Source organism: Notamacropus eugenii, chromosome 1 (assembly GCF_028372415.1).
Source record: "Notamacropus eugenii isolate mMacEug1 chromosome 1, mMacEug1.pri_v2, whole genome shotgun sequence".
In the NCBI taxonomy this organism is placed as follows: domain Eukaryota; kingdom Metazoa; phylum Chordata; class Mammalia; order Diprotodontia; family Macropodidae; genus Notamacropus; species Notamacropus eugenii.
In genome coordinates, this window is record NC_092872.1 from 91,235,744 (window position 1) to 91,263,678 (window position 27,935).

Here is a 27,935-nt window from a genome sequence, read left to right on the forward strand (position 1 = left end):
CTGTGTGATGGCTGACTTTGATAGACTTAGCTCTTCTCAACAATGCAAGGATCTAAGACAATTCCAAAAGACTAACAATGGAAAATGCTATCCACATCCAGAGAAGGAACTTTGGAGTCTGAATGTGGATGGAAACATACTATCTCTTCTCCTTTTCTTTGCTGTTTTGTTTTGTTTTCTTTCTCTTGGTTCCTCCACTTAGTTCTAATTCTACTTTACATCGTGACTAATGCGAAAATATGTTTAATATGAATGCATAAGTAGAACATATATCAGATTGCATGCCACTTGGGGAACAGGGAAGGAGAGTAAGGTGGAGAAAATTTGAAACTCAAAATCTTATGAAAATGAATATTGAAAACTAAAAATAAATTAATTTTTAAAAATAAATTTATTACACACATGCACATACACACACACACACACACATATATAAATGTTTTAAAAAGAAGATGGTAGTAAGAGGAGAAAACACTGGACTTGGAGTCAGGAAGGTTTGAGTTCACATTCTACTTTACACACACACTTACTAGATGAGTGAGAAGAGTTACTTGCTTCTCCTCTCTGTGGTTTGGTTTCCTTGTCTGTAAAATGAGAATATTAATAGCACCTTCCTTATAGGAGCATAGATCAAATGAGGTAATAAAAGTACTTTGTAAACCTTAAAGTGTTATATAAGTACTAACTATTATGGGATCATATATTTAGAGCTAGAAAGACCCTTAGCAGTCATCAAGTTCAATCTCCACATTTTACAGATTAGGAAACTAAGGTGCAGAAGAGTTAGGTGACTTGCCCAGGGTCATACAGGTAATAGGTGTCTAAGACAGGATTTGAACTGAGGTCTTCTTAAAGTCAAGTCTAGTACTATATCCACTATACTGCCCAGCTGTCAAAATAAAGAGAGGGATGAAGTCCATATTGACCAGTATAGAAAAGACACAGACCAATTCTTGGCTCTGTCATGAACTCATTGGTTTACTTTGACCACTCTATTTGATTTCTTAGTTTTCTGGTTTAATTTCACCTATAAAAAGAGAATGAACATTCCTGTGTTGCCTATTTCATAGGATTGTAATGACAAAATAGGATAATATTTGTAAAATACTTACCATAGTGCCCAGCACATAGTAGGCACTATATAAATGCTAATTATCTCCTCCTTTTCATTATTATTATTAGTGATGTGGACAGGTTTTGAAAAGCATAAAACTCTGCCCAAAATGCAAGGGATCATCCAACTAGAATCAGAAAGCTATCTACTTCAACTCTCTATTTTACAGATGAAGATAATGAAGTTTAGGGAGTTAGGGGACTTGCCTGAGGTTACACAGGTGGTAATCCTTAGAGGCAGTATTTGAAATCAGGACCATTTTCTATAGAGCAAGTGCTCTTTCCACTACACCACACTGTCTCAATTCAATTCAATAAACATTTATTAAGCACCTACCACATGCTAGGCACTGTGTTGAGTGCTAGAGGTAGAAAAAGAGGCAAGAGACAGACCCTGCCCTCAAGGACCTTACAGTCTAATGGGACCTCCTCAATTTAATATCTTCATCTTCACCATCACCAGTACTTCTGGCTCAGGCCTCATGGGAAGTAACATTTACCTAAAAGCTGTCATTTTTGTTGTGGTAGTTTGGTTATCCATCCTTTGTTTTTGAAAAGGACCAATGGCATCAAAGGGTGATGTCTTGACTTGTGTGTGAATTAGATTTAAGGGCAGCAGAGTCTCACAGAGTCATCAGCCTGACTCTCTCTTCTGAGTCATGAAAGTCCAACAAAAAGACAACAGTCACGATGACTGAAGATGGCCCAGAATGCAGTGGGTGACCTTGGCATCTTCTATACCTGACCAAGCTCTAAGCGCTCCACAGTGGCTGCTTCTGCCACCTTCTTGGCTACTGGAACATGTTCTCATCCATCCATTCCACCAGGGTAGTCTTCACATGTTTGGGATAGACATTCCTCTAACTCACTTTTGGGTTTAAGACCTGTCAGTTACCCTCATGCTATCATTTTTAGGGATAAATGAAAGGTCCCCCAAATATCTTGCCTACCTAAAATTTTTTTAGAGAGTCTTTGATCCAAACCAAGAAATTATGCTTAAAATTCAAATACATTCATACTGAGTTGCCAGTAATAAATACCAGAGCCTTTGTTGACAAGATGTTTCAACAGAATTGGGATCAAGGGTTACTAGGTATTTGAAAAGATCAAAGCAAGGACAATGTAGAGAAAGGAGAGGACACAGAAAGTGAAGGCAGAATGGAGGAACAGGAGATAGTCTAGTGTCAGGCTAACCTTGGACTGGTGAACATGATCAGAGGACATCATTGTACCGGCATGGAAAACCCAAGTGATTGGAGAGGCATCAAGGTATAGTAGATGAGAGTGCTGAACTTATAATCAGAAAGACCTGGGCTTTTAAAAGCCTGCCTCAGACATTTGGTTGTGTATCCCTGGACAAGTCACTTAAACTTTCTGTGCCTCAGTTACCCCATCTGTAACATGAGGAAGATAGACTGCTGTGCTCTCAGGTCCCTTCCAGCTCAAAATCTGTGAGACTGAGATTTTTAATGAGAAGGGTTTCTGCCTATAACCCAATAAGTCATTTCCAGGTTTTCTTCAAGGAAGGAGTCAGCTCTGTTCCACCCCTTTCTCCTCAGGTTGGTGGCTGCCTCTTTAACCAAATGTTAAATGTAGCATATTCAGTGGCCACACCCCATAAACCATCTCCGCAGATGGGCTAATCCAGGTTGAGGGTAACCTACAGGCCTCAAACCCATTGATGAGTTAGGGGGATGTCTACCCCAAGCATATGAAGACTTCTCCCGTGGAATGGACAGATGAGAACAATTTGTTCCAACAGCCATGAAGGCAGCTGAAAGAGGTGCTATGGCTCACTTAGAGCCTGGTGAGACATCTAAACGGGCCATGGCTTTTGTCTTGCCACTGGACTTCAATGCCTCAGGAAAAGAGTGAGTCCAACAACTTTGTACAACCCCAACTCACTTAATGGCCACACAAATCAAGACATCACCCATGTCTTCTAAAATGAAGGATAAAGACCAAGAGCCAAGGTACTTTTTCCTCCACATACATATATACTTTCTAGCCCTGTGTTTCCTTCACTTTGCCTGCTGCCTTCATTCTGGGAGCTAGAAGAGAGGCCTAAGGGAGGGAAGTAGTCTTACTCCCCATGGGTTTATCTGTTCCCCATTTCCTGCCACCAGCAGGGCCAGAGACAGGTTGACAGGTAATAATAGAGACAGTCCCTTACTCACATGCAGCTGACACTCTCCTGTTTCCTTTGGTGCTGTGTCCCACACTGAGGGGAGAGGAGGGAGATCTGTCCCTCCAGTTCTCAATTCAGCATTTCAGGATTAAGTGATCATGATCCAGAATAGTCCTTTGCTCAGCCTGTCATTAAGTTTTGAAGGATGAAGGAAAGGGCCCCAGTGTGTCTCTCTCATCATCCCGCTGCTGGGCTTAAAATTCCACCCCCAGGAATATGTATATTTCCTCCTCAAAACACAAACACTTCTGGGAGGGAAAACAGAACAGTAGCTCATATTTATGGATATTACATGGAGTTTTGCAAATCTTAAAGTACTCTATAAATGCCAGCTATTATGATTATTTAGCAAAGCCCTTTAAATACATGTGATCCTCACAACATCCCCTTGAAGTAGGGAATCATTATTAATACTCTCAAATTATTATCCCCATTTTACAGATGAGCAGACTGATGCTTGGAGAAGTAGCTAGTATGACTCCAACTTTTTTTTTCTCCTCACAACACAGTATTCTTTGCCAGAGGAATCCCGACACCCTGAGTGCTTAAACTGGCAGCACGAAAGGAGGGAGAAGAGGGGACATCAGCATTCTCGGTTTTCTTTTCTAAGGGCAGCTGGTTTTTGTTGCATTTTGAGTTCAAAATCTGATAGAGCTCTGAGGTTTAGTGCATGTGGACAACAGGCAAGTTCTGTTTATTTTTCGAATACCATACATACAATACTACTCGTGCCGGGTCAGTAAAATTTATGTTAGAATTATTTATGTTTTCTTTTATCTGCAATAATACAACCTCCAAAATTCCATCACAATGTGTGTCTGTGGGCGGCAGTGTTGAAACTCAAGCTCAGATCTGACTTCAAGTCCACTGTTTTTTCTAAATAACATCTTGGGATCATAAATTTAGAGAGGGAAGGGGCTTGGAGGCTATCTAGTCTGCTTCCTCCCTCCTTTCTTTCCCCCTCCCCTTTTTCCAAATGAGGAAACAGAGGCCGGGAGAGGTAATGAGATCATAGAGGTAAAATGGTCTTCAGAGGCCATTCAATCCAGCCCCTTCCCCTTTATTTTACAAATGACAGAACTGAGGCCCAGAGAGTGACAGAGGCAGAACTGAGCATTCACCCTCCCTGTACCATGTAGTGACGGCTCATTAATTTAGCACTTAACCTACTCCTCACAATAGCACTATGAGGATGGTGCTATTATTATCCCCATTTTACAGATGAGCAAATTCATAAGGTTAAGTGACTCACCCAGGGTCGTATGTAAGTATCTGAGGCAGAATTTTAACTCTGAACTTTCTTGCTCCAAATCCAACACTATCCTCTATGACAGCTCACTACCATGCTGCCTCATGCGTAATCAGTGACAGTTATCTTAGCATCATGCCCAGAAGGCAAAAGGGTAATTGGATAAGCTGCCACAATTTGGTGGAAATATCTTTTAGGAACATCTAGGCTGCCTTTGACCAAGCAATACCACTACTAGGTCTATACCCCAAAGAGATAAAAATCAAAAAGGAAAAGAGACCTATATTTATAGAAACTCTTTTAGTGGTGGCAAAGAACTTGGAATTGAGGGGCTGTCCATCCATTGAGGAATGGCTGAACAACTTGTATTTGATTGTGAGGGAATACTACTGCACTATAAGAAATGACGAGTAGGATGCTCTCTGAAAAACCTGGACTTACATGAACTGATGCAAAGTGAAATGAGGAGACCCAAGAGAAACATTGTACAAGTAACAGCAACATTGCGCGATGATCAACTGTGAGTGACTTGGCTAGTCCCAGCAATACAATAAGCCAAGATAATTCCAAAGGTTTCACGATGAAAAACGCTATCCACCTCCAGAGAAAGTAATGATAAAATCTGAACCCAGATGGACGCATACTATTTTTTCACTAATTTTTTCATGGTTTTTTTTTTCTTTTGGTCTCTTTCATCTTTCACTTGATTAATATGGAAATATGTTTCGCATGATCGTACATATATAACCTATATCAAATTGCTTACCATCTTAAGGAGGGAGGAGATGAGGAAGTGAGGGAGAAAACCCGGGACTCAAAATTTTAAAAAATGAATGTTAAAAATTACCTTTACATGTAATTAAGAAAAAATAAAATACCATATATATTTTTTTTAAGTGACTCACTCTGAGGCAGAATTTGAATTCAGATTTTCCTTACTCCAAATCCAAAACTGTATTCCCTATGCATGGTGCCTCACTCATAATCAGTGACAGTTATCTTAGAAACATGCTCAGAATGCAAAAGGGTAATTGGACAAACTACCACAGTTTGGTGGAAATATTTCTTAAGAATATCTAGACCATAGGTGAGCAGCATTTTATGACTGAGAGGAATTTTAGATCAATTTCCTAATTTTACAGATGAGCAAACTAACAGAGAAAATTACTTGTTTAAGGTAATTCAAGTGGTAAGTATCAGAAGTGCTGGGAACCAAGTCACATACTCTTTATATCATAACTAAAGTCCCTCTAATTTAATGTTCTACCTACTTGCCAAATAACTTTTAAATGATTTTGTCACATAAATTTCACATGGTAATTATTTTTTGGACTATACCTATGATTTTATTGACAGAGGGAACTTCCAGCAAGGAAATTCCATTTACCAAAAGAGATCGATAACTGTTGTGCAGTGGAGGTGTTTGGGAAACAAACAGATTCATTTACTTACCTAAGGTCACAAAGCCAGTATGTTTCAGATGCAGGACTGAAATCAGGGTCTCCCTGATGCCAAGACTGACTCTCTATCCACTATGTAATACCACCTCTCAAATTCCATGGGAAATTAACAAACTGGCCCTCTGAATTGCTAGAGGGTACCCCAGTCTGATCAGTCCTGGGTGAACTGATAAAACCGAGTTTCTAAATCTACAAAGTCAAGCACTTATCCTGGATCCATGGTTATTGCCCTACTCAGAGGCTCATACCCCATGAGGACCAACAGACCTCTTTTCTTTCAGACCCTCTCAAATATAATAAATAGGAAGGTCATTGAAAAACTCCAGAGTCTGGCCTGAGGGCTGCCCTATTATAATTTACTGTTAGGAAAAAGCTCTAAGTGTTAGGAGCAATTTGAGATCAGCCAAGCATTTCACATCTGTCCTCCTCATCATGCCTCCTCATCGTCATCCACTCTCAGGCATCCCTGTGTCAAATAAAACCCTATATTAAGTAATAACTCACTTGGTAATAACAGTCTCCTTCAACCAAAAAAGGGATTCCAAGCTGCCTGAAGTCCTCCACATTGTGGCTCAGGTTTGCAGTGATGCGGGCCTCTGGGAATTCCCCAGAAGGAGTTTCTACCTTGAAGGCAGCATCGATATGGCCTCCATTGCTCTGCAGCCCCAGGGTCAGCCTGTGGTTGGGAGCAAGGTAGGTATGGGAGAACAGAATCTCTCCATCAGTGGGCAGTCCTGAATGGGAAGAGACACAAATAGAGATGACGAGATCTTTAGGAAAAACTCAGCCCACTCCATTTCCTCAAAAGCCGTGCTGAGGTTGCAGAAAGAGGATGTAAGAACTAACATGAGAATTTTAGTCAATCTGTAGAGTCTGTTTATGGCTGTGTCCTCCATGACCTTGGATAGTGGAGAGTTGGTTGGATTTTCATGAAGCAAACGGAGCTTGGGAGAGTGCAGCTGCCCTTCTCCCACACCCTAACCCCAATCCATTCACAGTATAGGGTCAGGGCCCTTTCTGCCTTCCCTACCTGAATTTCTTAAAGTGCTACTATTGTGGGTCAGATTGGCAGAGAGCTGCCTGTGTCCTGGAGTTACGATGCAGGTTGTGCCCAGGGACAAAACGGTCTCATCTGCATGAAAGGTAGCGTGGGCATGATAGCCATCAGGCTGGGTCTGCAGCTGTCCCCTCAGCTTAAGCTCCTCAGGGATGGCCTGACTGCCATTCTGAATCATCACGCAGGTCATACTGTGCGTGCTGCTGTTCCCCAACACGCGTTTGTCCCTCAGACGGAGCCCGAACAGGGCATCATCAATGAGGATGCTGAGGTTCCCTGGGAAACAGAAGTGCAACTGCTCAATTCAACACAGAGAGGTAGGAGAAGAATGTTATTTCCTATATCCCTTGCCAAGTTCTCCAGATAAGGTGTTCCTTTTCTCATGGCCCCAAGACAGTAGGTTAAAAGGAGGTAGAGAATTCTTCGCTCCTCACTGTCCCTTGGAGAACACATCCCTCTTTGCCCATCACTTAGCCATTTGCTTGCTTTGAGGTCCTTTTTATCTGTCTACATCACCTAATTCAGATCCTTGCTGTTTCAGTGTACCAGCCTTCAGGTCATTCTCCTTTCTTCCTCAAGGACTTTAGCACTTGGATGACCATCTTCCTTATCCACCCCAGCCCTCATACTTGGGGTCTTTGATGTACAAATTGCTGCCTCCTTGAAAACATAACACTACACACATGCACACGTGTACACACACACACACACACACACACACCATGGAACAATATCTTCAATTCTCATCATCTGTATCTTCATTCCATCTTAGCAATACTCAGGTACTGTCACATCTTAACTTTCACCATCACTGATGACTGTGTTACCTCCATGATCCTAAACTCTGAAATTCCCCTCTCTGTTCATTACCTTCTGTTCTTCCATATCACCCTCCATGTCTTTCTTACTTAAAACTGTTTTCCATGACCCTCAGGCCCCCTCCTCTTTTCCCGTTCTCTATACACCTGCTCTCTCTTCACTTTTCCCTCTTATAATCTTGACCCTATGTTTAGAATTGAAACTAGAACAATTTAAGCTTTGTCCTAGGGCACCAAAACATAAAAAATAAAAACATTTAAATAATTATTTTAAAGGATTGCATAATTTTTAAATGATCAAATTTATATTTTGAGAATCTTTGCAACTGGGTAGCCCAGAAGCAACTGAACTTGATATCTAGTTATCAAGAATAATTAGCTAAATAGGAAGCTACTAGATGGTGTGTTTCCTTCCTCCAGAGCTGGTACCATAGGTTAGCTTCTCCCTGGCATGGCCCCATTCTGCTTGTCTTTAGTGTTTGGGGATATCCTTCCTCCTAGAACTTGTATTTCAGGGTATCTCCCCACTGAAAGATCAGTGTCTTAGCATATTTCTCCACAAGGATTTTGTGTCCTAAGGTCTATCTTCTCACTCAACTGAATGTGACTTAATTACTTGTGTCATTTTGACTTACTTACTTGTATCATGTAATCATGAATTATAAACTTAGTCTGAGCACTCATACATGCTGTTTCCTTTGGGCTTTCCAATTTCTAGTTACAGCTCTACCCAAGGTTGACAGATTCAGCCATATGCCATTGTCTCCCCACGGATGCCTCCTTCCCTTGTCATACTGTCATTTACCACTTGTCAAACCCCATGCCTGGCTTAATCTTGCTATCTGCACATCTCCTATGCTCTTGAGCACTGCTACAAGTCATGCAACCATTGCACTTTCTGAAATAGCTATCCCAAATCTCTCTCTCTCTCTCTCTCTCTCTCTCTCTCTCTCTCTCTCTCTCTCTCTTTCTCAGCCCACTTGCCTCCCTATGGCATTCCTGCCTTTTCTTTCTCTCAGCAGTTCTTGACACATATTTTGCTACAAATAGAATAAAATAAAATAAAAATTCCATGATCATCTGCAGTAAGTTCTCTCTTCTCATGTACTACATACCTCTAAACCACATTATGTCACTTTCTGTTCACAGTCCTTCCCCTTTCCAAGACCAACACCTCCATTTGTGCTTTTGATTTTTACTTCCTTTCATCTTCCCTGGGAATTTGCCTTTTTCAGCATTCCCTTCCTCTCTTCAGTTTTCCCCTATTAGCTCCTTCCTCACTACTTACAAATACATCCAGACCTGCTCCCACTTAAAAAACCCAATAGTTGAATTTGACTTATCCGAAGCTGTTGACACAGATCAATATCTCTCCCCTTGCTAATTCTTTGTCATTGGTTTCTAGGACATGACTCTCTTTTGACCACTCTTTTTCAGTCTGCTTTGCTGAATCATCATCCATCTCCAGTCCCTAAATGGGGGGTCCATCTCAATGCATTATCCTAAGTCCTTTTCTCTTTTTTCTACCTTTTCTCTCTTAACCCTCTCTTTTCTACCCAGATTATTCACAAAGCTATTTATCCAACCTTGTTCTCTCCATGAAACTCCAATCCCATATTGCCAAATACCTGCTAGCTATGAATACCTGGATATCCCATCAACATCTCAAATCTAACATGTTCAAAACAGAACTCATGATCATCCCCTCTAAACTTACCAATTACATCTATTGACCATACCACAATCACCCAGGTTCACATCCTCAACTGTTTATTCTGACTCCGACGCTTCCTCAACAGCCTCTCCTCCCTTGTACAACAGTTGCCAGATCTTGTTGATTCTATCTGCATGATACCTTCTGTATTCATCCCCTTTTTTCTATTCACATAGCTACTGTCCAATTCAATTCAATGTCAATTTACTTAATACCTACTATGTGCTAGACATGATATTAGGCTCTGTCATTACATGGACAAGAAACAAAACAGTCTCTATCTTCCAGGATTTGTTTACATTCTGCTAGGTGAGAAAGAACATATAGACAGATAAATAGATATAAAACCCATTTGTTGTTATTCAGCCATGTCTAACTATTTGTGTCCCTATTTGGGGTTTTCCTTCTCTAGCTCCTTTTACAGATAAGGAACTGAGACCTAAGGAGTTAAGTGACTTGCCCAGGGTCACACAGCTAATAAGTGTCTGAGACCAGATTTAAACGTAAGAGGATGCGTCTTTCTGACTCTGAGACTGGCACATTATATTCACTGTGCCACCTAGCTGTCCAATAAAACACACATGGAAAAATAACTAAAAGCAACCAACATGTAAGTAGCATTTTGAGGCTTACAAAGCATTTTGGCAGCATAAGTATCATCATCTGTATTTTATAGTTAAGGAAATTTGAACCCAGAGAGAATATCTCTTGCTTACCTCACGTCTAGTCACACAGAACCAGGTCTCCTGACTCCAAGTCCAGTGCTCTTTTACAGCATACTACATTACATCTCATTAAGCACTTTTTATGTCAGGCAGTCAGGATAGAGAGTCAGGAAGACTCATCTTCCTAGTTCAAATCTGGCCTCAGACATTTACTAGCTGTGTGACCCTGGGCAAGTCACTTAACCTAGTTTGCTTAACTTTTCTATAAGATGAACTGGAGAAGGAAATAGCAAACCATTCCAGTGTCTTTGCCAAGAAAACCCCAAATGGGGTCATGAAAAGTCAGACATGACTAAAATACCTGAACGACAACAACAAAGGTTGACCTTGGAGACAGACAGACATAGGTTCAACTCTTGCCTCTGACACTTATTAGATATGTGATCCTTGACCTCTCAGTATTCTAGGCAATTTTCTAAGATTAAATGTTGCAGAGATGGTGCCAATATGTATTAGCAAAGGGAGTTCCCTCATCCAGAAGCTCCCTAAACCAATGAAATCACACGTCTAGTCCCTATCTCTGAACATATATTTAGGTATCAAAAGTTGGGTTAGTGCTACTGAGTTCTCCATCATTTCTACTTGGCAGTGACTTTCCCCTCTAGATGTCAGGAGATGGAGAGAAGTCTTCATTTTCTTTCAAGTCCCAACTAAAACCCCACCTTTGACAAGAAGCCTTTCCTGATGCCTTTCAATACCTGTGCTTTCCCTCTGCTAATTACCTAAAACTTATCCCATCTACATATTGTTTGCACAAAGCCGTTTCCATGTTATCTCCCTCATTAGACTATGAGCTACTTGAGAGCAGGGACTGTTTTTTGCCTTTCTTTGTGTTTTCAGATCCTGACACACAGCATGCACTTAATACATGCTTGTCAATTGACTGACATCACAATGGACTTTATTTTGCACCCTTCTGGTTCACCTGTCTTGTAATATTGTACGTTATCGTTATCTGTGTTTTTGCCATATTTTCCTACTGGAGATCTTCAAGTAGTGCCTGAAATGGCACAGAAGTAGAACTAGGGTTTCTACTTTAAGTCGAAAGGATACAGACAAGATACTTAAAAAACAAAACTCTGAGAATGCAAATGTTTGTTCATTCATCTGGTAGAAGTCAAACACCCTTTAGAGTCTCAGTATTTGGGATTTCAGTTAATGTTTCTTCAAAGTCCCCCAACCCTAAGATTGTCTCCTCCTTAAGTTTTCCACTTTGGGGCCATTTATCAGACTCTCTCTCCCAGGCTGTGAAGGAAAACACACCCTCATTGCTGTGGTTCTTCCGTTTGAGAGATCCGGTGAGGTCAAAGAGTTTTGGGACAGCCTCCCAACTGTCAATGTTGTGCTGGACTCTGCCATGTAGGGACAGGATAGGTCCCACCTTCTCTTCCTTGAGTCCTGTGAAAAACAGCTGGGCGCTGTTCTGATTAAACATCATCTTAGTAAAGAACCGGACCCTAAGAGTGAAAAAGACAAATTGAAGGGGACAGAGTGCCCATAGCCAATCCCACAGGCCTAAAATTCCTGGACATTTCCTGGACATTTTGGGGCAAAGCATGCCCCGAATAAAACAATGGAGGAGGAAAAGTTTGTCTTTCTCTTCCTCTTTGGGGCCCATTTCCTCCCTCCTGGTACTTTCTTAAGTACTTCCTGTCATAGGAGCATAGAAGAGATTAGTGCTGCAAGGGACCTTAGTGGACATCTAGCTCAATCTTTGTTTTACAGTTGAGAAAACTGAGACCCATAGAGGTTGACTTACCCAGGATCACGCAGGTAATAAGAATCAGAGATGGCATTTAAACCCAGGTCCTCTGATATGAGATCCAATTCTTCTTTCACTGAACTACACTACATACCTAATCTATAGCCACCTGGTATAATGGCCCACCCAGCTCATAGTGTTGAAGACCTGGCTGTCTCTAGATGACCAAATCTTTCCTTTTTCTTTTTCCCATCAACACTCCTATTCTCCTGGTAATGTCTCTCAGACTTCTGTCGGGAGACAAGCAAATGCTCCCCTCTCCAGTTCTGCAAATCCAATCATTAACTATGTCCTTCACAGCTCAGCCCAAGGACTTTCTCCACCATGAATGAAATCCTTCCTGATCCCTTTTCTTCAAAGAGAAATAACTTTTCTCTTCTGAACCCTCAATATCCTTTGTACCTCCCTTGTGCCTTCCCGTTCTTGTTTTTTCTGCATTTATTTATAATCATGTCTTACATCCCCATGTAGACTATATGCTCCTTAAATGCAGAGACCATGTCTTACTTGACTTTTTATCTCCCAGTATTCTTAATTCACTCTACCTCTGCACTAGAGTGTGGATGACAGCTTCATTTATTCATTCATGCATTTGCAAAACAGTATGTTAGGCATTGGGGGAGATACAAAATTCAGATAATACAGTCTCCTCGTGCAGCTTATAAATGAATAGGGAAATAAAACACAAATGCAGGTAATAACATAATTTTACATGACAAGTTCATTAGAAGATCGCAAAATCAAACAATTGGTGACATCCAAGTGGGAAGGTCACTGTCATTCCAGAATTAGGGAAGATTTCAGTGAGAAAGTGGAGGAGATAGAAAAAGCAGTATTTGAAAGGAGCTATAAGAATTCAAAAGGCAAAGAGCTTAATGTGTTACCCTTCTCATGGGTAATATATTATCAAGTGGGCACTCTTACTCCATACCAGAGGCAAACTTGTAACCCAAAGGAATGAATTTCAAATAGTGTGATTTCAGATATGTTTGCAGGAGAAATATCATTGAGTAGTGAGATCTTTCTATTACCCCAAGGGTCACACTAATGGGACACCCATAGTCATTATCATGGAACGCATAACAGCATAAGTAACTGTGAGTGGAGGGAGTACTTCCAGTTATAGCCAAGTATTCTTGAAAAGACAACGCCCCAACGCAATGTGACCTTGAGTGTTCATGCAATCATCTCCTCTACTTACCAAACCATTTGCTGACTGAGTAATCTCCTGACCACTCCAACACTAGCTTTTGTAGGCTATTACCTTGCCGGAGTGACCTTGCTGGACAGCTGTAGCCGCACTGCCCTGGGATTGGGGAAGATGGCTTGCCGGAGTAGAGCACTCCCATCCCATCCCTGGGAGCTCTTCCTGGTCTCTCTGCTCATGCTGGCCTCCAGCAGACCCAGCTCCTTCCCTGAGGTATGCACAGACAAGGAGCCGTAGATGCTTTGATCTTTGTAATGCCTACCAGCAGCCTGGACCTACAGGGTAGATCAGATGGGGGCAAAAGGGTCAAAATGAGGATCGACCCTATAGAAGAGGGGAGCCATAAAGGAGGCATGGTTTGGGGAAGGAGGAAAGGGGAGGTCTATCTGAAGCCTACCCATCTTTCAAGATATAATTCAAGTTCCAACCCCTTTCCAACTCACTCAAATCCATAGGGATTGATTGCTCTGTTCTTTGAACTTAAAAACACTTTGTGACTTTGGGCTTTACATGACATGTAGCATATACGTTCTGGTATTGTTAACTACCTTTTCAAATAATTTGTCCAAATAGATTTTAATCTCTTCACAAGGACTGGGGCAGTGAAGTGACAAAATAATAGAGTGCCAGGCCTGGAGTCAGGAAGACTCATCTTCCTGAATTCAAATCTGACCTCAGATACTTACTAGCTATATGATCCTGGGAAAGTCACTTAATCCTTTTTGCCTCAATTTCCTCATCTGTAAAAATGAGCTGGAGATGGAAATAGCAAACCACTCCACTATCTTTGTCAAGAAAACCTCAAATGAGCTCACAGAGAGTCAGATATGACTGAAACAGTTATATGACAACAAAACACAAAGACTCCGCTAATATAAAGGAAAACAACACTAAAATATATCAAAGGACAGATTAAATATGATGAATATGTAAATATATATTACATTAATTAATATATGGTAGCAAGTGGTATATATTGAATATATTATGTTAATATAATATGTAAATATTTATTTACATGCATAATTATATATTATGTCATATATAATATGTAATTATGTATATGATAATACAGTATAATAATTAATAATATGATATAATAATTAAATACGATGAATATAGCTATCAAAAATAAAATTGGTTCCAAAGGACCGATGATGAAATATACTTCCCTTCTTCTAGTACAATGGTGATGGCCTCTGATGAATGAGTACTGTATATGCTATCAGGGGTGGTCAATGCATCAGCTGGTTCTGTTAAGTTATTTTTCTTTGTATTAAGATAGAGTTCTATTGGGAAGAGGCAATTCTACTGGGAGTAATTATAGGGTTAAAAAAACCCCAAAAGGTATTCATAAAACCCTAGAAATATGTTTTAAGCTCCTTAAATGCACAGACTGTCATATTTTTGAAGGGAGGAAGGAAATGTTTATTAAACACCTATAAACATTATTTCAGTTGATCCTCATAAGAACTCTGAGTGGTACGTGTTATCATTATCCCCGTTTTGCAGCTGTTACAAATCCAGTTAAGTGTCTGAGGTCACATTTGAACTCATGTTCCTGACTTCAGACCCGGTGCTCTATCCACGAGACCACCTAGCTGCCCCTAATGCATTTAGTACATAGTACAGTATATTATAGTTACCTGTGTTTGTGCCTTATCCCCCTTCTGGGCTATAAGCTACATTAGCAAATTCTCCCTCAATGCCTCGAGCAAAACTCTGGACCCAGTAGGAGCTTAATAGATGTTTACTGAATGAATGAATACTTCATTTATGTCTCCCATTGTGACAAGCACAATGTAGGTACCAAATAATTACCTATTAAATTGTACTGAGAACAGAGAGACCTTGGACTGAGCCAGTCCTAGTACCTCAGATCAGGTGTAGTAAACTAAGTAAACCCCAAAACTAATTATCCCAAACATTTTGTCCAACCGGATCCACTTTGTTTTCTCATTTTCTTTTTTTTTTTCTGCTTTTCCCTGGGAGGGAAATACAATTGACCAAAAATAAAGGGAGCTAATGTCTACATGGCACTTTAAAGGGTACAAAGTGTGTTCCTTACTTATATTATTTCATCTGATCTATGTAACAACCCATAGGGTAGATTTTACTATTCTAATTTTATAGAGGAGGTTCAGAGGTTAAGTGACTGGCCCACGGTCACAGAGCTAGTGAGTAACAGACGTGAGATTCTGACCGAGGTCTTGCCACTTATAAGACCAGTACTTTATTCACTTAGGTGGCACAGTGGAGAGAGTGTGGGCCTCTTGTTCAAACTGATCTCTTGTGTTTAATCTCTGTGTGATCCTGGACAAGTCACTTAATGTCTGATTGCCTCAATTTCCTTATCTATAAAATGGGGATGATGATAGTACCTATTCCACAGGTTGCTGTGAGGATCAAATGAGACAATAGTTGCTTAGGACAGTTATTAGCAACAGGAGACATCCCACAAAACCTTTCATTATAGTACAAATCACTGCCCCTTGGGACATTCTCTTCCTGTATTTCAAAAGGAGAGGAGACTTGAAGAGGAAGCTTGATCTCCTTCATTCCATAAAGAACCAAAAAAAAAAAAAAAAACCTTGCCCATTTCTGAGCAGTTTAAATAACAGAAAACCTGGTAAAGTCTGTTTTTCTTTCAGGTCTACCTTGGGTTCCTCACCTCCCCATCCCAAGAGCAGCATTTTAAAAATAGAATCCCCTTGATTCCATCCTCATCCCCCAGTTCCCCAGATCTTGTGTGAAAAATCCTCCTAGGGAGGCCACTTGGAATTTCACAGATGATACAGTACCTGGAAGTTCGGAGGAAATGTCTCCCTGGCAGGGTGCCTAAGTTGGGAGAAAAACCCGAAGTGAGACCTGGATCCATTCAGTTGAAGCAAGAACTGCAGGGATGAGAGGAGAGAGGAAGAAAAGTCAAAGAGGAGAGCTGGGTACTTTCAGGAGCCCACAGGAGGGCTTTGTGTTAGAGGTTCAGGGCTGAAAGTTCATCCAAAACTTAATTCAGGCCAGTACAGGAACCCTCTGACATTCAAGATTTACTGATCATAAAGCATTTATTAAGTACACACTGAGAGCCAGACACTGGGGATGTAGAGGCAAGAATGAGACAGTCTCTGCCCTCCAGGAACTTCACTCTAATAGGGGATACAACAACATGTACATATAAAAGTATATGCAAAATATTATCAAGGTAATCAGAGGAGCAGGCGTATGCTGAAATCCAGTTGTACCAGCTTCTAAGAGCTGATTGTTAAATTTACCAAGGTCAGCCTTTATACCTTGTAAGTTGGCAAATGTTTAAATAAATTAGGACTTGATTTATTGTTCTGTTGACTGTTTAGAGTTAAGAAAGTGGTAGAGAAAATGTTAATAATACAGATTAAACTTAAAAGTGTATCCTACATTTTCAGAGAGCTGGTGATTAAACATTCACCAACACACTACTATATCTATGGAGTGTATGTACATACACACACATATATAAATACAGATATATATACATATATATGCGTATCAAACATATTCAACAATAATTAAAAGGTGATTGAGACAGGAGAGATACTAGCAGCTGGAGGGTGGGGATGGGGATCAGGAAAGGCTTTGTGCAAAGATGCTTATGTTGAATTTTGTAGGAAGACCAGGGATCCTAACAGGCCAAGGAGAGAAAGGAATTGTAGAAGCAAGCACCCTGGCATACACAGGGGGGCCTGCTCTCACAGGTTCTTAGATCTGCATTTCTAAAGGAAAAGCAACATTTAAGGGGTCAGCAGTCACTTATATCCTCAGGGGAAAAAGTCAGCACCCTGAACTTCAGAGAAAATACAGAGAAATCAAAATCAACAGACATGGCTTCCAACTGTCTGACATAAGCAATACATACGTCACAGATCAACAGACAGATCCAACTGTCTGACCATTGCAAAATACATAGTTACCAGAGAGAGAAGCACTGACATATAGGTTTTCAAAGCCCGGGGGGCTCCTTAGCAGCTGCCCAGAGTCGCCTCTGGCCAAACAAACACTTCCAATCAGTAAGCCCCAAAGTAAAACCTTACCTCCATGTCTTTATACGCTTTTTAGAACCAGAGGGTATCACACCCCTTGAGAACCAATGCCTTATTAACAAAAGGTGTGGGCCTTCCTACAAATCTTCTCTAATCAAACTCCCCTTAATGGGCAGGTTCATTAATGAGTGGGGGAGATCTTCCCATTAAGAAGCAAAATTATACAAAAAATAAGCAAAAATGCATTATCAATACAGAAATGCATTCCAGGCATGGAGGACAGCCCAGAAAGATAAAGAGGTAGAAAATTGGAACAGAAAGCAGGCCACTTTAGACAGGGACCAACACAATAAAGTTAGAAAGGTAGATGGGTATAAGGTCGTGAAAGGCTTTAAATGCCAAATAAAGAGTCCTGTAGGGAACTATGTTGGGCCCTAGAGGTATTAGGGAGTCCCCGGAGTTTAATGAGTAGAAGAATGACATGGTCAGATTTGTGATTTAAGAAAATCACTTGGGCAGCTCAATGGAGGATAGATTGGAATGGAGGGAGACTTTGGGAAAGGAGAGCAGTTAGAAGGCTCTTGCAGTATAGTTCAGGTGAGAGGTGATTCAGCCTGTCTGCTGTTCAATTGGAGAGAAGAGATTGCCAAGAGTTATAGTGAAGTCAACAAGGTTTGGTAACTGACAATATGTGAGGTGAAGGAAAATGAGGAGCCAAGAATGGCACCGATATTGGAAAATTTGGTGAATGGAAGGATGGTGGTACCCTTGATGAATAGTACAGTTAGGAAGAGAGGCAGAGAAATGAGTTCCATTTTTAGACATGTTGAGTTTGAAACGTCTACAAACAGATGTCAGATATAAGACTTGAAATACTATTCAGTGAGGCCTGAATCAGATTAAAATGTAATTGGAAAGTATTTAACGAAATAGATAAGAATACAATTAAACATAGATAACATTACATTTTAAAAGTAAGTCAATATATGGTCCATTGGGATCCTTATGTATGGATTAATGGCTCCCATTTCTCATTGAGTTTGACACAACTGGTCTGCAGGAGTTAGAAATGCCCCAAGAGAGTTAGTGATTTATAAGTGCAGGACAGAAGAGATTTAAATGACAACTTCCTTGGGCCTGAATTAACTCATCAATAAAATGAGTGGATTGATCCTAAAGTCCCTCCCAGTTCTAAATCTATTGTCTAATAATATTAGGATGCAGGATGGGAGCACCAGAGAGAGACCAGATCTAGAGATCTGGGAGTCCTCTGCATAGAGACTATGATTAAACTTGTAGGAGCAAATCAGATCATTAAGAGAGTATAGAGAGAAGAGGGTCCAGGACAGACCTGTGGGGAGATATCTATAGTTGGGGTATTGTGGAAGAAACTGAAAAAAAACAAACAAACAACAAAACCAGTAGGAGAACCAAGAGGGAACAGTGCCACAAAAATCCAGAGGGAAAGAAATTCCAAGAGGTCATTATTAACCTACCATCCCCACAGCACACAGAAAGATTCAGAAGACGTTTCAGGGACTTCTGGGATTGCCAAATTCTATCCTTTTCCAATCTTGCCTCCACCTGCCTATCACAAGTTTCCTTTTCCAATAAACCTATATACACACTAAAGCCTGCTTGGACAATAGAAAGTTTAGTCTTTTCTGTTTGGTGTATTTACCAGAGAAAACAGATTTATCACCTAGGACTCCCCACTTCAGAAGGGAACTTGGAAACCCAGAATAAAAGAGACCCACCCTTCTTTTCCACAACCCCAGAGGAAGGGACAGGTCAGCTTCCCCACCTGAGATATGACCTTCTGGCTGGCAGCAGCTTGCAGAGTTACACCACAGTCAAACTCTCCCACAGGGTGCTGCCTGAAGAAAATCTCACCATTGAGGCCCAATGCCTGGGGGATCTTCAGCTGAGGAAAAAAGTCAGTGACATTTATTCTTCTGGAAAGGGAAAGACTCTGAGATGAGGCTGAAGCCCAGGAGGGAGTCACACAACCTTGGATACCTGAGTTGAATGGGTCAAATCCAAGCTCAGGCCATGACGGAAATCTCCTTCCATAGACCTGTTGTGGCGCCTTCCCTTCAGATGTAGAATGTCCTTCTGATCAACTTTCAAATCTGCCTCAACCTCCTGGTTACCCTGGGTACAGAAGTAAGATGTGGATGCCATTACAAACCACTCCTTTTCAAATGGATATTAAATGCATATACTATGTGTAGATATAGGTTTATGTATGTGTATATATACACACATGTACATATATGTACATGTGTACATACACATGTATGTGGTAAAAAAAAAACTTCTTTATCCATGCAAGTCAGCCTGTCTTCTGCAACTTACAGCCTTGAAGAGCTAGTTGCCTTGTGCCCTGAGAGGTTAAGTAAATTACCAGTATGTATCAAAGGTGGGACGTGAATGTGGCTTTTTATAACAAAGCGCTACCTCTCTGTTATGCACACATGCATGGGGGAGGATTATATGCTCATAAATCAGAGCTTGAAAGCTATTTCTAATCCAACTCCCTCATTTAACAAGTAAGGAAACTGAGGCCCAGAGGACTCAGTTACCTGCCCAAGATCCCATAGATAATAAGTATCACAACAAGATTTGAGCTCAGGTCCTTTGACTTCAAAAAAAAAAAAAAATGAAAGCACTCTTTCCACCAGAGAAGGAAACTGAGGCTCAGAGAGAGACCTAAGAACATGCCCAAAGTTACATGGCTAACATGCATGGTAGGACCAAGATTCAGATCCAGGTCCCCAGCCTCATTTCCACCACCACCGTAAGTTTAGACGCGGCCTGGCCAGCAAGAAGAGAGTATCATGGGTTCTCAGCAGGGATATAGTATAATGAAACCTTTGTTTTAGCAATGTTAACTGAAATTTTCTCACCAGCAAGTATCCTGTCTAGTGCACTTCTTTAAATAGACAAACCTTCCTTACCATCTCTCCTCACTGATAATTCTGGGATAAGCTCAAATGCCAGGAAACTTTGAGTCACAACTGGCTCAGGTTTCAAAAGCAAAGAGCTTCTCTCCCCTCCCTGTGCCCCAACCCGTGGCCCTGTCAAGGACTTCACTTACATTTTGTCGAATCCTGGTCACCACGCATGTGTCCACGCTCTTGGGAATGACCTTGTTGTTGTATGGATGAGTCAGAGTAACGCAGATCTATAAGGAATACATGGGCATCCATGTACTTACTGGCTTAAGGAGCTCACTGCCTCAGCTATCCCATCCTCCCCTGGTCCAGTCCAGTCTCCCTGGCCCACTCACGTAGGGGCGGTCAGCCTGGTAGCCCAGGGTCAGAGTCTGCAGGCATTCCTCCAGCCCATTCACCAAGACTTTGGTCTCCAACATGTAGTGCTTCTGGCTTTTGTCCACAGTAAACGTCTCCTGCAGAAGCAGGCTCTGAGGGATGGGCAATTTTAAGGGATGCCTAAGATTGGGGGGAGAGGGGAATTTTTTCTTAGCACCAGAGGAAAACAACAAGAAACAAACTTCTGGGTCGCTGCCACGGACTAGTTTAGAGTTACCATAGACCCTATTCCAAAGTGTCTCTTTGTATTCAATCCATTTAGAAGCAACTGGAGCTGGAAAGGCTCATGGGATCATAATAAGACAATCACAGTTTTAAAACTGGAAGGATTCTTAATGTAATCTATTCCATTTTACATTTCATTTTGCATCTAGTTCATTTTACAATTAAGGAAACTGAGGCCCAGAGAAGTGACTTGTCCAAGATCACATGGGTAGTGTCAGAAGCAGAGTTTGAACCTGGGAGTTTAGTCATCTAGACCAACTATTCACTTTACAGAGCATAGATTCATAGCTGAAAACAACAATGATACCTGTCATCTATATAATGTTTTCAAGTCTACAAGATGCTTTCTAACAGCAACCTGGGAGATAGGTACTATTATCCCCATTTTGCATATAAGGAAACTGAGACTCAAAGAGGTTAAGTGACTTATCCAAGGTCACACATATTTAGAGTCAGAAGTGAGACTTGAAGTCAGGACTTTGTCATCATCTATTCTAACTCACCCATTTTACAGATCACAGGTTCATAGATGGTAATGATGCTGATGGCATCATCATCATCATCATCATCATCATCATCATCATCATCATCATCATCGTCATCATCTCTAGCATCTATATAGTGCTTTAAGTACAAAATGCTTTGTACATATCCACATTTCTTGGATCCTGACAACAACCCTGGGACATAGGTGCCATTAGCCTCATTTTATATGTGAAGAAACTGTGATAGAGAGAGGTTAAGTGACTTCCATTAAACTGTAAGCTCCTTCAGGGGAGCTGTCTTTTTTTAAAATTTGCATTTGTATCTCTAATGTTTAGCGCAGAGTAAGTGTTCAATAAATGTTCACTGACAGACTATTGCCCAGAGTCGCATAGCTATTTGGGGTTGTTGTGTTTGTCCTTCGTTCTCCAAGAGGACCATGACATCAAGGTGATGACATGACTGGCAGTTGACTTTGATTTCAGTGAGGGAGGGCTGTGCAAGGTCACCAACCTCACCTTCTTCTCCTGAGCCATCTGGGTCCAGTGGCCTGATATTCTTCAGGGTGGCTGGAGATGGCCCAGGATGCAATAGCTATTAAGTGCCTGAGTAAGGACATGAACTCAGGTCCTCCTGACTCCAAGTCTAACACCCTGGGCCCTGCACCACCTGGTGAGAAGGGACTTCTTAAGCCATATAATCCAATGCCCTTATTTTAAACAACAAAACTGAGGTGAAGGGAAGTTAATTGGCTTGCCCAAAGTCATGCAGTCAATAAACAGGATCCTCAAAGAGAGAAAATGACTTGGCTACAGTCCACACGAATTCCATCAAAACACTCTTATGCAGCAGAGAAGACATAGATTCCAGGCACCAGGTCAAAGGCACCGAAAAGATTTAGAAACAAATTCTCTCAACGTTTTGCTCCACATCTCAGAGGAGGTCACAGTCCCCAAGAGCAGCCTCTGAGACACGTGACTGAGTCTATGACTCAAAGGGAACCTGGGATTATGCTGCATTGTTATGAGAACAAAAGAACCATATGGGGTAACCATGGAGGGTAGCTGGGGAAGGGTTCTATAATCCAGTAGCAGTGACCTTCTTGCATGTTCCTTACATAGAGGACCTCATTTCCAGAGTCCATGTCTTTTCACAGACATTTGCTTAGAATGTTCCTTTGCTTAGAATACTCTCCCTCCTCACCTCTGCACCTGCTTCCCTGGTTTCCTTCAGCTCAAATCCCACCTTCTGCCAGGGGCCTTTTCCCATATCCCTATTGCCTACTACTGATGCCTTTCCTTGGAAATGACATCCCATTTATACTATATAGATATAGACATAGACACAGACATAGACATCTTGCATGTACATAGTTGTCTGTGTGTTGTCTCCACTTAACTGTGGGTTGCAAGTTCCTTAAAGCCAAGGACTGTTTGTTATTTTCTTTTGTATTCCCATGCTTAACATTACTAGCACATAGTAATGTTTAATAAACATGGGCTGACTAAACGAAGGACTGCAAATATGGCTTAGCTACTGCCCCTGGCCCTCCACACAACTCCACTCTGCATTCTTGAAAAAAGCAACTCCCTCAGTGAGCTACTTCTCCTTCTTTTGTGGGAAAGCAAGGCAGGTTTCCTTGATTTTGTTTCCCAGACACCTCTTGAGGGGAGGATGGGTTGGGAAGGGAAATCAAGACTGGCTGCTGGCAATGTGTGGACCTGAGCTGGAGGCTTCCTCGTTTCTGGTACAGAAGACTCTCTCTCTTCAGCTCCTCCAACTGGCCCTCCAGGTGCAGTACAGTGGACTGGCTTTTGGAATCAGTCCACAGGGCCATTATTAACACAGTGGTCTTTGTGGGCTGCAAAGGAAAATACAAAGTCAAGGATTTAAGAATGAGAAGAGAAAGGGTCACAAATCTAGCCTGTACTGAGGGGAAGTAAGGGTCAAATAATTCAGGTGCTGATTATGCCTTAAACCCTTGAGGATCCCACATAGGAAGAACAGCTACCCCCATTCTATGACTTTCAGAGGTTGATATCATTTGTGTACATATATGTATAACTTTCATATACCTAATTATTTGCATGCAGTCTCTGCCATTAATTTGCAAGGTCCCCAAAGGAGGGACTATGTGTGTCTGTATGTATATGTTTATACATACATGTATGTGTATGCATGTGTATATGCATGTATACATATGTGACTATTGTGTGTGCCTAATTGTTTACATGTTGTCTTTACTGCTACAATGCAAGGTTCCCAAAAGAAGGACCATGTGTGTATATATCTGCATGTATGAATGGGGGCCATATCCAGTTGTTCTAATCTACATCTTGCCACTGGACCCAGATGGCTCCAGAGGAAAAAGTGAGGCTGGTGACTTCGCACAGTCCTGCCTCACTTAAATCCGATTCACTTGCAAGTCATGGAATCATCTTCCTGATGTCATGGTCCTCTTTGAGAATGAAGGACAAACAGTATGTATGAATGTATATGTACAAATATGTATGACTTTTATGTATACCTATTTGCATGTTGTCTCGTCCATTACAATGCAAAGGTTCCCAAAGGAGGGACTATATATGTATGCGTGTATATATGTATATACGCATGAATGTATATATGTGTGTATGTATGTACATAGTATATACCTATTTATTTACATGTTGTATCCCTATTTCACTGTGAGCCCCTTCAGGGCAGGGACTGTTGTTTTTATGTACATGTGTATGTATGTGTGCGTATGTGTGTGTGTATGTGTATCTTGCACACATCTAATTAGTTACATATGGTTTCCTCTATTACAAGGCAAAGTCCTTGAGGGTAGGGACTGTTTCTGCCTTTGTTTGTATCCCTAGCACTTAGCCTAGCACAGAATAAGAATTTAATGAATGCTTGTTTGGTTGATTGATGATGCTAACCCAGAGTCCCTGAACAGGACTGAGTCTGGCCTCCCAGGACCAGGTCTCAGGGTCAGCTGGGGAAAAGGAGCCAGTGCACAATGACCACCCCAAGGATTCTGCAGTTGAGTATCATATTTCCAGGTGGCAGAATTATTGGGCATCAGAAGAGTCTGTGACACTTCTGATTTCTGTAGGGCCTCAGGGCCCTACAGAAGAAGGACAGGGCTCTCTCAGCTTAATTCCATAAACAGAATTGGGGGACCATGTTCTTACCTGCTCTGTGTGTCTGTAAGCAGAAGTCAAGTTCAGTCCCTGCTTGGGACCCTTCAGCCAACAATGGAAGAGCTTCTTGTCTCGACGATTCTCTAGGTGAGCTTTGATCTGAACCAGGGGACTCCAGGTGGTCACCAGCTCACCCTGGCTTCGGAGAACACTCTGGTCCCAGGTAATCAATGTGGAGGCCTGTAAATGAGGCAAGTACATTGGTCTCCTTGTAGAGGAGAATGGCACCAACTTTCAGAGCCCAACTGGAAAAGGTTATTTCTCTTCTCTAGCATTAGGAGTGATGGGTAAAGAAGGCCAATCCAGCCTACACTATCAAGAAGCTGGAAACAAAGCACCAAGGAGAAAAAACCCCACTGGTCCCAAGTCAGGCACGAAACCAAAGACAGATTTGATGACCATGAGGAACCTCCCCTTAAACAAAGCTGGGCTGAGGCAATATTGTGAAGCAGATGAAGATTAGAATCTTTTCTGTCTTTCCATTCTTATCCCACTTTTCCCTCTGCCCATGTCCTATCCTTACAGGACCTTGCTCTGAGCTGGCCCTTGTAATATCCCCCAAGAGGCTACTTGATAAAGACTGAAAGTATTACCCTTCCCAAGAATATCTTCATTTATATAGTAAACTGGAATACTAAAAACCCTCATAGAAAGATCCAAAGAAAACTCTAATCATGGAAATCTCAGGCATTGGGAGTGGGTCAGTAAGGGCAAATGTTAACATGTATTGTCCTTTAAGGTTTGCAAAGAACTTCACAAATATGATCTCATTTTTACTCCCACAGTAAGCCTGGGAGGTAGGTGTTATTATTATCCCTATCTTACAGATAAGGAAACTGAGACTGAGAGAAGTGACTTTCCCAGAGTCACATAGCTAACAAGCATCTGAGGCAAAATTGGAACTTGGGGTTCCCTGCATCTAAGGCCAACACTTTACCCACTATGCCACTTGGAATGACTCAAACTACACCACATAGGAAGACTCTCCTTTTGGGACAATTGTTATAGGATGTACAATTCAAAAAAAAATCTCATAGTTATAAGAAACTTAAAGATCATTAGGTCTAGAGTGTTGGAGCTGGCATCTGAGGACCCTAGTTCAAATCAAATCAAAACCAATGAAAGAACAGAAATGGCATTTCCTCTTCCTATCACCAAAACCCAACTGCAGCTTGGGATAGACTCTGCATCAGAACAGCTTCAAGCAAGCAAAGGGAGGGGGAATGGGAGGCCTCTTCAAGGGAGATACTGTAAGGAGGCAGGGAGATTTTTTTTTCATTCTTGATCTCATACACACACACACACACACATACACACACAGACAGACAGACACATACACACACACACACACACACATATACACACACCCTCTGCACACAAGGACTCATAGGATAACAAAACTCTGGGATTTTAGAGAGAGAGAGGAAGCTTAAACATAGCTTTGGGTAATGGAAAGGGTTATAAAGAGTCAAGAGAGCCTGCTTTCCAATTTTACTTTGGATGCTTACTAATTGGGGGACCATGGACTTATCCTCTCTGAATTTTAGGTTCTGGATCTGTAAAATGGAAATAATACTATGTAACCTAGCCCCTTCACTAGATTCTTTAAAAGCTTTACAAGTTTTAAAGGGCTACGTATATAGGTCAGTCATCAGTATCTCGAGACCTAGAAGGATAAAGCAATTTGCTCAGAGTAAGTCAGCATAGTGCTATACTCAGTAAATGCATATGTATGTGTATATGTACACATGTACACACACATACACACACATACACACACACGTTTGATAGAATTCACTTGTAAATCCATTTGGCCCTGAAGATTTTTTCTTAGGGAGTTCATTGATGGCTTGTTCAATTTCTTTTTCTGAAATACGGTTATTTAAGTATTTTATTTCCTCTTCCATTAATCTGAGCAAGTAATATTTTTGGAAATATTCAACCGTTTCACCAAGATTGATGGATTTCATCAGGTTGATTACTGATGCAAAATCAGGGTCCCTGAATTATAATGAATCTAGCCTCCCAGGACCAGATTGCAAGACATTGACAAGGACCAGAGGCCAGATGACCAAGGAGAGACCTACGTATAAGGGTTCTGGCATGCTGAGCAAAGCAGGTACACACACATGTACGTACATACGTTTGATTTGTGTGTGTGTAAATCATGTCTCTATATATCTTAATTCAATAGGCATTTCTAAATATATAAGTATATTTATATATGTGTGTGTATTATATACACACATAAACATACACATACACATATATACACATATATACATATTAATTACATTGGTATAAAGGTATTTCTCGAGTGCTTATGATACACCTGACCACTGAAAGATGCCCTTGGACTCACTCTAAGGTAGGTGGTGGTTGGCGTGTAAATATGAATCTTCCCTTCTTTGTCTCGAATTTTGTCTTTGCATGACAGCTCCACTACCAGGTTCTTGATGGACAGGGCTTTTCCTGTTGTCAGCTCCCAAGCGGTCTGGTACATAGCACGGTGAGGTTGGTGCAGTCTGTGAGCCAGGGACAACTGCAGCCATGGGGTATCCAAGTTCAATGCGCCTATTTGAGGATGGGAAGAGAAAAGAGGGAGGGAAGGACATGACAAATGGAAGCCACAGGACCAGAAGCTTCTATAAATACTGAGTTCCTTTGTCAAGGGATAAAAAGTAAGGCAGAGAAGCTGCCCAGGTCCCAAACACTCCTAGAGTATTGGAATCAAGTGGAATCAACTTGGAATCAAGGAAGCTCTAAGCTCAAATCCTGCGTTAGATACTTATTAGCTGGGTAACCCAGGATAAGTCACTTAACCTCTGTCTGCCCCAATCTCCTCATCTGTAAAATGGGGATAATAGCATCTACTTCACAGAGTCATTGTGAGGATCAATGAAATTATATATATATATATACAGACAGACAGACAGACACATATGCAGGCACACATATATATTGCTTTGCTACTGTATCCAAATTCTACTTTCTGCTGAAGCTACAAACCTGATCAAGACAAGGGGCTGGGAAGGAGCAGGAACATGAGGCCACAGGAGTAAACTTTCAACATGATCTGGTAACAATAGCCTAATACCAATATTCTACCAGTGTTGTTAACTGACTGTGAGTCACAGAACGCTAGAGTCTCTGAAGAAGTAAAAGTGATTATCATCCAGACATTGATGGACGGGTATGAGTTGGCTGTAACATGTTACAAACAAGGACAAAAAACTGGAGAAAAACTGGAGAAAAGGATAACATCAAAGAAATGAATGAATGGAAAAAGAAGATGAGTTGGTCATATATTAAAAGAAAAGTACTGATTAAATAAATGAATAAAACCACTTACCATGTACCAAGCATTGTGTAAGTCTTAGAGATAGAAATACAAA

General features: G+C 41.2%; 1 protein-coding gene across 1 annotated transcript in view; it reads right to left on the reverse strand.

The window, feature by feature from the left end:
* LOC140504695 (uncharacterized) overlaps positions 1 to 27,935 on the reverse strand; it is a 179,634-nt gene that overhangs the window by 82,979 nt on the left and 68,720 nt on the right. The window contains exons 29-40 of the mRNA XM_072610020.1: positions 26,903 to 27,114; positions 24,532 to 24,720; positions 23,074 to 23,213; positions 20,602 to 20,764; positions 20,410 to 20,496; positions 19,329 to 19,463; positions 19,114 to 19,233; positions 16,095 to 16,187; positions 13,351 to 13,568; positions 11,588 to 11,781; positions 7,041 to 7,343; positions 6,515 to 6,744 (exon numbers count right to left, since the gene is read on the reverse strand). Coding sequence (XP_072466121.1) covers positions 6,515 to 6,744; positions 7,041 to 7,343; positions 11,588 to 11,781; positions 13,351 to 13,568; positions 16,095 to 16,187; positions 19,114 to 19,233; positions 19,329 to 19,463; positions 20,410 to 20,496; positions 20,602 to 20,764; positions 23,074 to 23,213; positions 24,532 to 24,720; positions 26,903 to 27,114 — 2,084 coding nt within the window. The remainder of the gene's footprint in view (positions 1 to 6,514; positions 6,745 to 7,040; positions 7,344 to 11,587; positions 11,782 to 13,350; positions 13,569 to 16,094; positions 16,188 to 19,113; positions 19,234 to 19,328; positions 19,464 to 20,409; positions 20,497 to 20,601; positions 20,765 to 23,073; positions 23,214 to 24,531; positions 24,721 to 26,902; positions 27,115 to 27,935) is intronic.